Below are 14,964 nucleotides of genomic sequence, written 5' to 3'. Positions count from 1 at the left end.
ATGCCGAGAGCAAAATAATTCAAAAGTCGGAAAGGTGCCTGCGGAAAACTAGTCGCTCGACCTCCGTCTGACACAAAGGAACAGAAAAACCTGAAGCAATTTTTGTCTCTTTCCAATCAGTGTGCAGAGTCTGGGCCTGGTATGGAACAGTAAATATTTATGTAGATAGAGGGGGCGATTTCTACTGAGTAGCACCAAATACCGCTTGTATAAAGTACAGTAGGAAAAAGCCATGCAGCTGGTAGTCAGACAGTTTAAGTGAAGAGGATGCTGCAGAAGGCAGCATGATTTTTCCTATTACTCTGTCTCATTTCAAGGTGCCTTCAGCTTCACCAAAACGCCCTAGTAATTTAAGTATTGTTTCCAAGATCAGCTTGTTAATAGAGGTTGAATTTGTTTTGATGCCTTTATAAATTATTGTAATACTACTGAAAAACACGGATTACAGGTGTTTTTTTAACCTTTCTTTCCAGTGTGTCACCTAATGCCCCCAGAATAGGTGGGGGGGCACTGCTCAACACACTGCACAACAGCCACTGACCTCGTGAGGCAGGAAATAGCGTAATTGTCTTCTGCTTCTCCCAGGAAAGGAGCTTGGACCATCCTGAAATACACTATGGCTGTGACTGGGGAAAAAAACCTGAGCAAAAGTCAATCCCACACACCCTTCCCCTCGGTTGTGCCCCTGCTCCTGGCCACAGCCCACTAGTGCCTGTGGGGCTCGGAATTGACTGGACTGAAAAGCTAACCCAGGGAATAAATAAAGCTTTATTTAATGAGGCTTAACTCCCTGATTCAGCGTGCTGCGCAGCTCAGCAACTCGGAGGCTATGCTGGGGCTGCCGCTGTTGCTCCCAGAGGGAGCCGGGGGCTGGGTTAGGTTGTGTTGCGATTTCTACTGCTGCCGCGCAGGCAGCACAAAACATCCCTGACTGGAACGGCAGCGTCTGAAGGTCTGGGAGAGACGTCGTTGCCATTAACTATGTGCTGCACAACCGTAATGAAGTTAGCCTCGCTCCTCCTGAGCGCTGTGCCCGTTTCACACTGTCGGGAGCCGAACGACTTGCCAGAGGTACCCCAAGCTGCCTTACGCCTTCTCTCCACGTTAAGCTGGCTGGCGCTTGCGTGCTAAGCCTTGTGCGAGGGCTCGTCCCTGGCTGTGACGTTCACCCTCTCGGCGACGCTCGGCGCCTGGGGCATTCCGCGCTCAGTAACGCGCAGGCCCCTTTCTCGTCTCCAGCTTTGGTCCAGTACAAGCGCTGATGCCACCAGCCCAAGAACTGGCCTCTCTTCTGGGAATTATGAGTCACCGTTCGGTATCCCCAGGGAACACGACCATGAAACCTGCAGTAGTTACCTGATGCAAGTAAAGATTGTTTCCAAAGCCCCACCTTTAGACTTCTCTAATACGTTAACGGCAAACATTTCACCTCTATTTCTTTCATTAAAATAAAACCATTTCAAACTATTTCCCTTAAATTCACAGCTGCTGCTGGCAGCGTAAGCCTGCTAACATCAGTGAAGGACTTGGGTCTGTCTGTAAAAGCATTCAAAAAACACAAGAGGAAGTCACGGCGCTGACTCGTCAATACAAGATTCTCCATCCCCTCTCCCGCACCCCCATCAACAAGCCCAGGAGCAGAGGGCTGCAGGCTGGATGCGATCGCCATTGATGATGCCTACTTACAGGCCGAGTTGCTTCTGTCACCTCCACAAACGGAGCAAGAGGCCGCTCTCTCCACCCATGGGGAGGCACCACAAACACCTTTGCATGCAAAAATGGAAGAAACCCTACTGACCGGAGACCAAACCCTAGGCTTACCTTAGCCTGAAACTCTCTTGCCAGCATTCTCCCCCGATTCAAGACAGGCAAAAACCAGCTCAGACTGGTCTGGGGGGCACTGCCTGGCCCCCCCTTTGGTGCTAGCTGCCCTAGCAATCTCAGAGTTCATGAAAACTTCCGTTTCAGGGGTTCCAAAAACCCCTACCAGCTTTCATAATTGGATGCTTGGCCCCTCTCCCACCTGGCAGCCCCACGTCGTGCAGGTGAGCCTGTGCTCTGGAAGTGGGGGGGCGGGGGGGCACCCATTTGTCACCGCACTGCAGACAAGCGTTGTTCCCAGGGGACACGTAACCAAACAGTCCTGAATCCTTCTCCCCAGTTTTGGTTTGATTTCCCATGCCGCCACCGGACAAAAGCAAGTTCAGCCCAAGTTCCTGAAAGCTACGGGGGCAATCACAGCTGAAACCCACCACCCTGACCCCAGGAGAAGGGATTCCTGCAGCTCACCTCTCGGCGAGGCGCCGCTGCCCTCGTCTGATGCCCGAACAGGCGGCCTGTGAGAGATGCCGTATTCCCAAATGGCGGCGTTCCACCGGAACTCCGACATGGCTGCAGAGGGAGGAATGCTTTGCAGCGCCATTCCAGGCCCTGCCCTTTAACTCTGGTTCAGCGCACGCACGTTTCCCGTGATCTCAAAGCACGTTTAAAAAGCTACATTGAAAACAAAACCCAAACAGAACCCCCGCTCTTTTTTTCTTCATCCCACAGGTTTTGCAGTTAATGACTCATCAGATGCGCTGTCATAGCGTATGAACTGTCATCGTAGTGCTACACTGGCTCAGGTCTCCGAGGTTGTAAGCTTCACATGACACTCAGACTCGCAAGACTACAAGGCCAAAAAAAATACGTTAACATGTCAGAACCACATTATTTTAGGGCAAAGATTTAAGACTGTTTTAAGTAACAAGTCAAAGCAGTGGAAGATACTTAAAAATGAGACACTTGTGGACTCGCACAAACAGAAGTGCCGTGTCCCAAGTACTAGAGAGACCCAAACCCCTCAAAATTATTTCCTCTGTTCTTCCTGCCCAGCAATCTCTGTTGCCGCCCTCCCCAACCGATACTAAGTCCAAACAAACTCTGGAATTTGACTGAATTTATTTTGAGATCTAGGGGGAAGGAATGCATTGCACAGGAGTGTTGGTGGTGGCGATAACCGAACAGAGATAAGCCAACCCCACGAGGGCAAACTGCTAGATGGGACTTCATGATCTCTACCGTGCTAGAGTATTCAGCTCAACTCTTAGTAAAAAAAAAAAAACCAAAAAAAAGTTAAAACTAATTAAAGAGAAGCTCATGCTCTTACTATGGGTCGTCCGTTGATTTCCCACTTGCAGGCGTAACGTATGATGGGACTATTTTTGCAATGGATTAAAAAAAAAAAAAAAAAAGGCAGCTCGGTTTGAAGTCTCTGCCCGCCCTGCGAAAACACCCGTGACGGCTCCTCAGAGCCGTCAGACCAAAGCAGGGTCTTGTGCCCCGCCGGTAAAAGCAGCTCCTCCTCCCCTGCTGCCCGGCTGGCCACAGAGAAATCAGAAGACGTTTTTGTAGCTATAAAGAAATTTATTTGGGGATGAGACTTTTCACTACTAGAAGCCAGACTCTAAGCTGGCTCTCAGGATCTAAACCACACTTTTCTTTGGACAATAAATTTCAAGTCGCACTTACTGTCCTATTTTTCAAAAAGGAATGATGATGACAAAAAAATAAACAAAAACTATTACCTAAATGCGTTAGTTTCAGCTGAAGCTATCTTCCATCAGAAACCATAGGATCTGATACAACAAAGTTCTCCCTAGGGATGTTTATGAGTAGAGTAGCTCAGTGCTTTGTATACTAGTACTGCTGTATTTTGTCTCGTATCAAAAAAAAAAAAAAAAAAAGTTGTTGCACTGCATGTGCAGCCTCAGCTCCCAACCCACTGCCACATGCTTCACCGCTCACCCAGAGTCAGCCTCTCTTCCCTTGGGAGAAACAAATAAAAAAGAATTAAAAAAAAAATAATAATAATAATAATCAAACCCCCAAAACAAAACATCGCCAATGCCACGCTGGTTCAAAAGGAGTTAAGTTCCTCCTGAGGGCTGACGGTGGGCCTGGGTTACTCCTTGGCATCCTGCTCCTCTCCCTCCTGGGCACCATCTTCACTGGCCTCCTTCTCCTCTTTGCTCCGCTTGTTCTTTTTGTGCTTGTGACGCCGATGACTCTCCCCCTCCTCGCTCTCATGTTGCTTGCTGCGGGGGGGAAGAAGGGGGAGAAGGAGGTTACATCAGAGCCCGCATCAGCACAGCTCTGCCACAGAAGAGCCCCAAACGCACCGGCTCCTCGGCGTGCGCGGGGACAGGGCGCTTTGATCTAGGATAACCAGGAGACGGATCCGAAGCGCTGAGGGCACGACGGTGCCATTGAGAGGCTTCATCGCGTTTATTTGGGACGATCTGATGTCGCCTGTGGCTGAACTAAGGGCAGGTTACGCAAACCGCTGGAGGTGGCTGCTTTACACCACACGCTGCATCGGCACACGGTCCAGGCAGGCAGCGTACTAGGCAGACTGCTGTCAGAGTAATTTTTGGAGAGTTTTTATAAGCAACATCTCTGTGTCCTTCCCACTCCCAAGGGAGCTCTAACAATTTTGACACATCTCAAGCTTCGATGCGAAGCACTGAGGCTGCTGAAAGAAGAGTCCTAAATCTGAGAGGTATTTGAAACTTTCACTCCTCTGAACGCCTTGGGGAAATCCCTGGACTAGAGGCAAGGAAGGGATCAACGGAGCTAGAGAAACGTGGGTTTCCTAATGGGAGGCAGATCCTGTTTCTACTTCTGCTCACTCATAAATGACCTGGCACTTCACTAGCTTGGTGCTTTACAACTCCTCCGTCTCCTCGCCCAGAATTGTTTTCCAGATGCAGCTGGATAGCTGTGGACGTTCACGCAGGATTTCTGCGACGTGGGAGAAATCCCAGCCAGAAGTAACTCTGACTAGGTTGGGCATGCCTCTCAGCCCTGCGCCACCGACCACAGCCAGCCGCGCCGCGTACGCGCAGCGTGCCCGACAAGCCCCACACACCGAGATCAGCCTCTGCCTCCCGTCAGGGAAGGCGGAAAGGCGGGGGCTTCGGTTTTGCCCACTCTGGTTCTTGGCCCCTCCCGGAAGGAGATTTTCTGCTGCTTCTCAAAGATTGAGAAGCAGGTTTTCTCCTCACAGGTTGAAAACCAAGTGAGGTCTCTGGAGCTGACCGTGGTGTGAAGGTGGAAGAATTAAAACTGAGCACAGAGTACAGGAAAAAGCAGACTGAATTTATCACAGGAAGACGTACGGTCACACAGTACAGACACCCAGCTCCACCAGTGGGGACAGAGTCGGGCGTAGAGACAAATTCTTACCACAGCTGGGATACCAGTTTAGCAGCAGAGACACCTAACTGGCTGAACCACTGAAGCCCTGGCTGAAAAGCTCCTGGCTTCGAGTAATTTTCCGACTTGTTTAATAAATGGTTTCATAGTCATTAAAATGAAGAGGGGGAAAAAAAAAACCCAAACCAAAAAAAAAAAAAGGCGGCTGCCTCTCCTCAACACATCTTCAGCCACCCTGTGGACAGCAATGCGGCGGTGGCTTATGCTTGAACAATGTGACTGTCCTTTAATATTTAAACAAGCGTCAGTGATTTCCTTCAGACCGGTCAATTTGCAGCAAACTGGAAACTACAGGGAAACCCTTTCATCTTCCTGCAAATGCCTTAAACAGGCTCAAATCTCAAAGTGCCTCAAGCAGGGACGCTGGTACGCACTCGAAGTGGCCTTAAACAAGAAGTATTCCTCCATTTGCTTTAGCTAACAAACCCTTCCCATCCTACCGCTCTGAGCAGGACAGAGAGCATCTGTGTGTGGTTTCAGGAGCGGAGGAAAAGTCACCTCATTCCCACCTCACGCAGTGGCCCGGTTCTGTAAATCCAGCTCTCAAGCAGATTCTGACACTGCTTTGGTGAATTCCGTCCTGTTCGTGCAGTCAGGAATCTAAACGCTAGATTTCAATCCTGAGTAGAGGAAGCTGAGAACTAACCCTTAAAGCCACTGGCTTGTTAGTCTGGTATCAGTTCAGCTTCCATTTGTTTTGTATTCAGTTTTGATTGTGGTCCTGGCCTGTCCTCCCGTCACTTTGTTTCCAAGCAATCAGTCCTTTCTTGAAAACTTACTCATCTCCTGAAGGATGAGAACAGCCTTTTGCCTCCAGTGACTATGTAGGAGTTTTTCCGATACCAATTTCAAAATAAGGGTAGTTACCTACAGAGCTGACATGAATTTCATCTAAAAGAAGGAAGTAAGTTGAAGCACCAAAAAACCGAGCAAGTCTGCTCAAGTCAGGATGTGAACCGACACAGCGACTGAGCACCGCTTCAGACCAGACCTGTTACTTTGCTAGAAGAACGCTCTCGCAGGAAGATCATCTGCGGCAAATACATTTTCTCCAGAAAAGCTGGGATTTTAGGACATCCTGCTCTGCTCCAAAAGTGTTTCACCCTTGTCCAGATCATCATCAACCTCCCTATCAGAAGCACTGGGCACGGAGCTCTGGTCATGCAGTGCTCGGCCTCCTGCTCCAAGAGGAAATTTCAGATTGCAGGCTGAAGCAAGCTCTTCTCTTCTGCACAGGAACACGTAATACCGGCAGCTGATGCTTCTGTTACGGTTTTGCATTTTACTTTGTGTGTACCTTCTGAACAGCGGGAGCTGGGCTGTTCTGATGTGATGTTTAGCACAGGTTATCCTCTCCCTTTGTCAGTCGGTGCTGCAATTTTGTTGGCAGCGATTCGCCATCCTGCCAGCTGCCTTACTGAGAACTTAACAAACGCCAAGGACTCCTCTCCCTGTTACAGACAGTTCTGCCTCCGGCCCAGGTGCGTGCCCGAGCGCGCTTTCTCTCCCTGGGCGTCACATCTCAGGACATCAGCAGGTCACAGGAAGCCAGTATGACCCAGGGCGACAGTTCACTCTGAGAACATCACCCTTCCTGTCTGCAGCTAAGGTGTGTTCCCATCAACAGCCCAGTTCAACCCTCGACAGCTCTTACCGTCTTGAAGACTTATGCTTGCTGCTCTCCTCTTTGTCTCTGTGCCTGCGCTCTCGGTGACGATCCTCTCGCTCCCTGCTGCGATCTCGACTCCGGCGGTAGTCACGCTCAAAGTCGTAGCTGCGCTCTCGGCTGTAGTAGCGGTATCGTTCGTCGTCACTTAAGAACAGAAAGGAGAAGTGAGGCAGAGGAACACACCACTCGTGGACCTGAAGGTCAGGAGCCACGTTTACGGGACTGTAGAACCCCATCCTCACCAACAAAATCTGTCACCTCTATCGACAGCCTGAGGTATTCACGATGCTCCTGAAAAAACCTGTTAACAACAAGCTGCTGCTGCTTATTGAACCCAAGCTGCAACCCAATCCCGGTTTCTAACCACAGTGAAATAACTTTCTCCATTTGCCCATTACACAGCTCATAAGCCCAAACAGTTGAATGTCACGGCTCTCCCCCGGCCTCTCAAAGCAAAGGGTTTATAAAATTTGTTCTCTGGATTTGCCGCGGGAGTACCTTAGCAGCAGGCATGTGGCCAACCTCTCAGGGCTTCTGCCCTCACAGTCCTTCTGGAATATGTCCAGGACATCCAGCTACCTCGTTCAAAACCAACAGAAACATGCTCCTCTTACATTCTGCCTCCCCTGGTGCTGGATTTTACCTCACACCACTACTGACCCAGATAACCCGTAATTCTCGTGTGTGACTTAGACTAAGGGACTATTTTCTTCCCCATGAGTTCCAAAACTCAAATTGTGAGTATAGCTGACATGGTCTTTCTGCCTTACACCTATCTGCCCAAGGCACCTCATTCAATCCACACAGAGGAGCGGGCATGATGTACCCCAAATTCAGGTACGTCCCACGCTCCGCTTCCCCCTACATCTCATAGTCCCTATTCAACTTCTGAAAGCCAAAATCTAAAGGTTTATCGGGTCCCACTGTGGGAAACAATATTCAAGACTCAGAGAAAGGAAGTCTGAAACATCGTCCTAACACTCATGGAAGCAAGCCAGACAAATAAATGTCCAGTATCAATCATCTGGGAGTGCTCCAAAGGACTGCACTGAGCACGGCTACTTGCCCTGCCCGGGCAAGCGCGATCTTAGAGGTCAGCATGCTCGGGAGCACCCAGCAATGCTAACAGTGTGCTCAGGAGTGCTGATCACAGGACCTGGCTGCAGCATGAGCCTGCTCAAGGAAGTGGGGGAGTCTGAGCTCTTCAAAACTGTCCCAAGTTTGTCTTCTGTTCTGTTCCTCCCCTTTCCACCCACAGGGCCCACAGGCTCGTAAGGAAAAAAAAAAAGGAGGGGGAAAAAACAAAAAGGTTAGGAAAACGTTGCCCTGTTTGCTCACCCCCTGGGCCGGGAAGTTCCCCGGCAGGCAGCACCCCTCTGCCAGGAATGCGCATTCTGATCATGTTTTGAATGACTATGGGTATTTCTGAGCCTGAAGCCTGCAAAACACTGACGCTACCTGTGACAGAACAAAAAAGTGATGGGTTTAGAAAGAGTCTTTGCCGCCTAGCCTTCACTTTAGCTCGCTAGATCAACACTGGGAGGCCGAAAGACTCCTTCCCCAAGTGCTCCCAGCGCTGCTGTCGCCTGAGATCACATCAGTTCCCACCGAGGTGGTTGTCTCCAGCGCTGCCCGCAGAAAGGATTTACATTTGATGGCTGACTCCTGGTGACTGGCACTCCTTGCCCTGAAAGCCTCTATAGCACAGCTGAGCAAAGCACGGGTGGCTTTTCCTTTGATCTGACAGTTGCACTTAGAAGACAAGAGGTAGCAGCTCCTATGGCCAATGTTTCACACTGAGCTGTGAAATACCTAGTGAACAGAGAGGGGCTATTTCACTTACTGGCCTCACATTGCAGGTGGGAGAGCAAGCGTAACTGGTTCTGCTGGATTTAAACAAAAAAACAGACACAGGAAATCAGCCAGGCACATTGGCTCCTGGTTCATCCTCTAGTTATTGATCCGAGGTATCTCTTCCCCAGACATTTCAGAAAATTAAACTGGTATAATCTATAATCCCATCCCTTGACCAAACACCTTCTTGCGCTCCAGCGCGAGGCCAGAGCTCCCGACTGGGTGGCTGTGAGCAGAAGCTGCCGAAAAACAGCACTCACTTGTTGTATTCACTAGTGGTCGGAGTGCGGTCTCTGTCTCTCTCCCTTTCCCTTTCCCGCTCACGTTCCCGCTCCCTCTCGCGCCTCGAGCCTGAGTATTCCCAATGGCTGCTGCTGGAACTGCTTGTGCCTTTGTCCACCGTCGTCACCCAGGGCGTGTGGGATGTGGAGATGGGTGGGTAGCTGATGAAACCTGAATCTGCAGCGAGAGAGCAGAATCCCTGTTCATCTGAAGCATTAACGGCATCCTCTCCGTCCCTCCCATTCCAAAGATACCCTCTGGAGGTACAGCTGAATCCAAGGAGACACCGATGGCCTGGCTCCCTCCTGTCCTCACTCTCCCTTTTTACTTTCAAGAACATGTGAACACCTTTTCCCTGAGGAAGACGCAAGCAAGACCAGATATTTACAGACGTTGCTGCAAAATCTCCCCAGCCCCTTACCACAGCACATTAATGCAAGGGCTACGCACTCCCCCAGCTCTCGCTCTCTATAGGTCCGGCTATATAGGGCGTGCTATAAGGTCTCCACTGAGAAAAGTTTCAATCCATCCCTCCTCCCAGACATCCTGGCTCAGAGGGCAAAGGTGCCTGCAGTGCTGAGGCACCCCTCTCCCGCTGCTGAGCCAGCTGAGTTTAGCTAGCCCTAGGCTCTCGGCCACCCTCGCAAGGTCTCGCTCCTCACCAGGCACCTTCTCGCCTAAGGTGGCAGCTGGGGAGGGCCAGGGGCACCCGAAGGAAGCCACCCGACGAGCCCAGAGCCACCGGCACTTCCCCATCCAGACGCTGGCCTGCTGGGGCCTGCTCAGCTGGACCAGCGAGGTCATATCCCAAAGCAGTACCGGCTGCTGAAAAGCTGCACAATATGACAGCACCCGAGGCTCCCGTTTCTCAGGAAGGCCTCGCGCTGCCCACTCCGCCAACCACCTCCTGCAGAGGAGACAGCGCGGCGCTGCCTGCGATTCTGTCTGCTCAGCACGGCGAGGAGGTGCCACTCCAAGTGCTGGTCACTAAGGAAATGGGAGAGGACACGGGCACCGCTGGCAGGGCTGCAACGGGGAAGGAAACCGGCTGAAATTCTGGCACTGCCTCTCTTCCATTACAAAACAAAAGGAGACAGATGCCTGCATGCGGCGTGGAAGATGATGAAGTGGGGGAGGAGGGCATGCAAAAGCTCAGGGAGGAGATGCGAAGCTGATGGTTGCGCTTGTCCCTGAGGGCGGGGGGGAAAAGGAAGAGAGCATGAGTGAGCATGAGCAAGTGTGTGCGCAAACAAGCGCAAGAACACGCCGCTGAGGCACACGGGGAAGCTCCCCTGTTGCTGAGTATCTGCGCTGAAAAGGGTGATCTGAGGCTTAGCGCTCAACTACAAAATTGCAGTCACCATTGCTGCAGAACATTCAGCTTTCCAAACACTTTACGGTGTGGTCAAACGCAGCACGCGTTTCTAGTGACGGGGGCAGTTTGGGGCACAAGCAGGACCCTGATGTTAACGCAAGCATGATGTCCATCAGCTTAAGAAAAGCCTAAACTACCAAATACCAGAGAAGAGAGAGAGAAGCAGTTTGACTGTTGTCTTCAGTGCTCACCTGCAGAGTTGTAGCCAAATGGAGGAGGCTGCCTATTATTGTAGCTGGCTGGCTGGCTTTGGAGAGAGAAAAGGATGCAAGTTACTAACATCAGTGACCCCTCGCAGGTACGTCCGTGCTGCAAGTTTACCCGATTTTTTTCTGAAGGTCTGCGGAACGTCCTCATGGGGACACCCCTGGTTTCAGTGAATCTCTCTCACTTTGCATTGCGAACTGTCAGAAACGCATACAGGTGCAGCTGCTTTGCCACAGCTCCTGAAGCCGCTGTAACTCAGTTGCTTGCCCTGCTTTACCCCTCCCTTCCGTAAATCAGGCAGGCTTCCTGGGAAACGACCAGCCCTTACAAAGTACCTGGACAATCTTTATAGAAAACATCTGGAGAAACATAACACGCTGTCACCTACCCTGCACTAGACCCAAGCACACGCCTAGATTTTACTGACTCCTTCCGGTGCCACGAACATGACAAACCGAGGTGAACGCACGGAGGATTCCCTACGGACTCTGCTCTCCCCCCCACCCCCCGCCCCAATCCATGACCAGACTAAGAATTGCCAGCGCTGATTTCAGACCTATCCTCCACCCCTCCTCGCTAGGGAGGAGCTGTACCGATGGCTCAGCCCAGATGTGGTCTTACCCATCCAAGGTTGGAATGAGGAGAGCTGGTGGTGGTGCCAGAGGAGGCGGGAACAACCCTAGACACAGAAGCGTTAAGTCACATCACAAAGATCTCGCAGCTTGCCGTGAGGGAACAAGACTTCATTGCTGTTTATGGTTAAAAGCAGTTAAAGCATCTTTTTACTCCAAACAAGGGCCTGTTTGAAATGGAGTCATTTTCCTTCAGGGTTGTACCTCCTACCAAAATTAAAACCCTACAGCTACGTTAGATCTGTAGGGGTATGGAAAGAAAAATAAAGAACTACCTCCTACTTTGGCTCATTCATCATAAACATAAGATTCATTAAGGAGTAAACATTAACCCTTACAGTCCTGCGGAAGACAGAAAAGCCTGGTCCTTGGGATGCAGACACGTTGTGGCTACGGCAAAGGTCTTATCGCTCCATTGATTAAAATGAGTAACTTCGTCTCTTACAAAGCACGTAACATAGAACTCACCTGTTTTTGTTTGTTTTTAAAGAAAGCCAATTTTCTGAGCACATACCCATTTAAAAATAATGAGAAGACACAGCACCGACGACACGGAGCGAGCTGTCTGAAAGGTCTGACACTTTAAAAATGGGCCCAATGTCAAACTCATGAAGAGTTACTATACACAATCACAAGGCAGTATCTTCAAGAAAGCAGAATTAAGCAGAAGTTTATGAAGGCCACTTCCAGAAGTGGCATAAGCCTTGGAAGCCAAAGTCCTCAACCTTCACCAGTCTGAAAGTGAGAAGGACGTGCCGACTGCTCCTAAGGGAATTTCTTAAACTCATATCCGTAACTATGAGCAACCATTATTTCTACAGGCGGTTACCAATGCCAGCAAGAACAGACTAACCACCCATTGGCTTGACTTTGCATAAAAATTCCTCGGTTTATTATTCAGCAAAAAAAAAGGAGCAAACTGTACCGATACAAAGGACAGGAGTCACCTGACTAACTGCAGTCATTTACGTTGAAGCCAACAGCTCCAGGTTCCTTTTCAAGTCAATGGAGATTGAGCCAGCACAGTCAATGAAAGGGTGGGACAATTCATCACCTCTTACCGTGAACACCTAAAACGGGTCAGGAGAACCCCTCCCTAGAAGCGTCTCACTGCAAAAAGAGGTAGCCTGAAGTCTCCAGCTCAGCTAGGGGAGCTCTATGCTGCAAACAAGTTGGGGGACACGTCTCACTCTTAGATGCTTCCACCCCCCTTCCTTTTCCTAAGATGTTCCAATAAAATGCAGTGCCTAGAGCATTTCAATCACACTTGCTCACCAGGGCAAGTACTTCGAAGCACTACTGTTATAAGCACCTAGCTCTACTGGTGGGGGATCATCATCATCATCACAATTAGCAGGTATTGTCCTTCATCTCCCTTTCCAACCCAGCTACCTGAAGTGGAATTTCTTTGCAACAGCCTGGTCATTTCTTCCACCTCGCTCCTCCCAAACGACTTTAATCTAAATGCACTTAACTAGCAACTCGCCGCTGCAATGTCTACAATCAAGACCAGTTTGCATCCAGTTTCACTACAATATAGGTCTTCTAAATCCAAGCTTACTATGAGCAGGTTCCTTCTAGTACTACAATGAAAACCAGCTCTGCAATATTATTGTACACTGAGAGGAGCATGAAAAGCGACATTTTATCAAACACAGGAATTTTCTCAGTCTGAAGGAGAGCCCAGCTAGCGTAGGTTTTCCGTATTTCCATTTGGGAAGCCCAGGGCAGAGCACGAATACAAAAGCACGGACACAAAAGCTGTGAATCAAGTCCAACGCGTCTGACAGAGCGAGGACAAGCACATCAAGTCCAAAGTGCTTTGGGTGCAGACCTTTGGCAAGTACACGAATCAAGTATACAGTGTAACACAGAGGCAGCGGCCTGACTGCATATACGCAGTCACCGTCAGCCTCGGATTTTCAGATGTACGGCACCTGGTCAGAACTATCGCTCCAAACGGTCTGCTATACAAACAGCTAAATTTGTTTTCCCCGCACTAGGCGAAATTTCCAGTAGGAGAAAAAAACCAAAACATTACAGCTAGAGGAAAGTCAGTTTTATAGTAGCTCTGAATTAGCGGGGTTCTTAACTCATGCACAAGATTGGCTGTTACATTTCTTTATTAGTATTCACCATCTCTACTGCACACCAGGGAGCAAAGGCTTCTGATGGAAATGGCATTTGTTCTGCTCAGTCTCACACTCCAAATTCCTACACAAAGCCCCAATTTGTCACTCAGACTTTTGCTGTGCAAATGCCGTTACAGGAACTAAAGCATTTCAAATCTAACTAATTGCCACCTGAAGTTCTCCATTTCACTTTCTAGATTGGTCTTCAGAGACAAAACAAGATAGTATTAAGGAGCCCGACAGATTATTATTTAGGTCCAGAATATAAGATAAGCAGCTAGAGTTCAACGCTGCATTGGAGTTTATTAGCCTTAAATTAACTGTGCTTTAAAATGGGTCTTGGTGTCATCCTATCTCGTGTTACTTCATCGAAATGCTCAGCCATTTGTGTGTTCAGAATCACCGCTGTTAGTAAGAGCAAGGGAACACCTACCTGGAATAGGACCGGGCGGTGGCAGACCTATGGAAATAAACAAGCAAGCAAAACAAGTGAGGAATACAGGTAAAGCATGCCATCTCTGTACCTCGAGCTAAACCTAAAAGCACACTTTTGAATAAACGTCACATATTTGAGCAGACAGACCAGCAGAAAAATTGGTGCTATTAAGCAGTAGCTAGCCTACAAACTATATCATTTTCCCAAACGATGATCTTTTTACCTTTATATTATAATTTTAAATGTTGCTGCTCTCACACTGGAGAATTCCTTTTTCCAAGCGTCAACACACAAACAATTGATTTGGCCTTCAGAACAACTGAAGGAGCCGGAGAGGAGAACCTGCTGCAGACGCCGGTGTGTCCTTTTGCTTGTTTGTTGTTGGTTGTGTTTTGTTTTTGGTTTTGTTTTTTTTAAAACTTTTTTTAAAAAAAAAAGTCAATCGTAACTGCATAGTGAAATCAGGCACCCTGGTCAACAACCAAAAGAACGAGTGAACAATTCATCTTCATTTTGCCAATCATTTTAATGGAAGGCAGTAGGAAAAGCTACCATGGTCCACCAGCGAGTACTGCAGTAATAATCCTCCTCGGATTAAAAGCCTTGACCGTTATTTTCTGTTCTATGTCTTCTGCATGTGGAGCCAGTGCAAAATGTAGGAGTTACTGCATGACGTGCTCCCGGTGGCTTCTCAGAAGTCTGGCCGCTGCCTACAGGACCAGGGAAAGCCCAGAGCGTGGCCCTCGCTTCAACCTCGATGCACTACTGAAGCCAGAAGCAACAGGGGCACAGACATGACTTATCTTGGATCAGAAGATGCGCAGACTTAGTAGGAAGCGAAGACAGAAAAACGTTGGCCTTTTCAGTTGCAAAGTTCTTTGTTCTCTCCACCAGTATTGCCCTATTTTGCCTGGTGCCCAGAAAGAGTACTACTGGCCTCCCCGTTGCAGATGCATTAAGAAACTTTGTGGAAACTGAGTTATTACATGCACAGAAGAGACAGTGAAACCGTTCTGTAACGTGGTGCTCAAGACAACAAAGTAGAAAAAAATTAGAGATTTCACCTCCGCTACCTCAATAGGTTTTCAGGACTCAGTCTGTAACTGCAGAGGCAAAGGGCA

General features: G+C 49.1%; 1 protein-coding gene across 1 annotated transcript in view; it reads right to left on the bottom strand.

Annotated features, from left to right (window-relative positions):
* Nucleotides 1-2,849: 2,849 nt before the first annotated feature.
* The window catches only part of LOC103917158 (pre-mRNA 3'-end-processing factor FIP1-like), a 30,116-nt gene continuing 18,001 nt past the window's right edge, over nt 2,850-14,964 (bottom strand). The window contains exons 12-17 of the mRNA XM_009324267.1: nt 13,841-13,867; nt 11,265-11,322; nt 10,628-10,683; nt 9,040-9,238; nt 6,911-7,069; nt 2,850-4,076 (exon numbers count right to left, since the gene is read on the bottom strand). Of these exons, the coding sequence (XP_009322542.1) occupies nt 3,944-4,076; nt 6,911-7,069; nt 9,040-9,238; nt 10,628-10,683; nt 11,265-11,322; nt 13,841-13,867 (632 nt within the window). The 3' untranslated portion in view covers nt 2,850-3,943. The remainder of the gene's footprint in view (nt 4,077-6,910; nt 7,070-9,039; nt 9,239-10,627; nt 10,684-11,264; nt 11,323-13,840; nt 13,868-14,964) is intronic.

The sequence above is a fragment of the Pygoscelis adeliae genome, unplaced genomic scaffold, assembly GCF_000699105.1.
Source record: "Pygoscelis adeliae isolate BGI_AS28 unplaced genomic scaffold, ASM69910v1 Scaffold465, whole genome shotgun sequence".
Classification (NCBI taxonomy): Eukaryota; Metazoa; Chordata; class Aves; order Sphenisciformes; family Spheniscidae; genus Pygoscelis; species Pygoscelis adeliae.
This window is presented reverse-complemented; position numbering and strand designations above follow the sequence as displayed.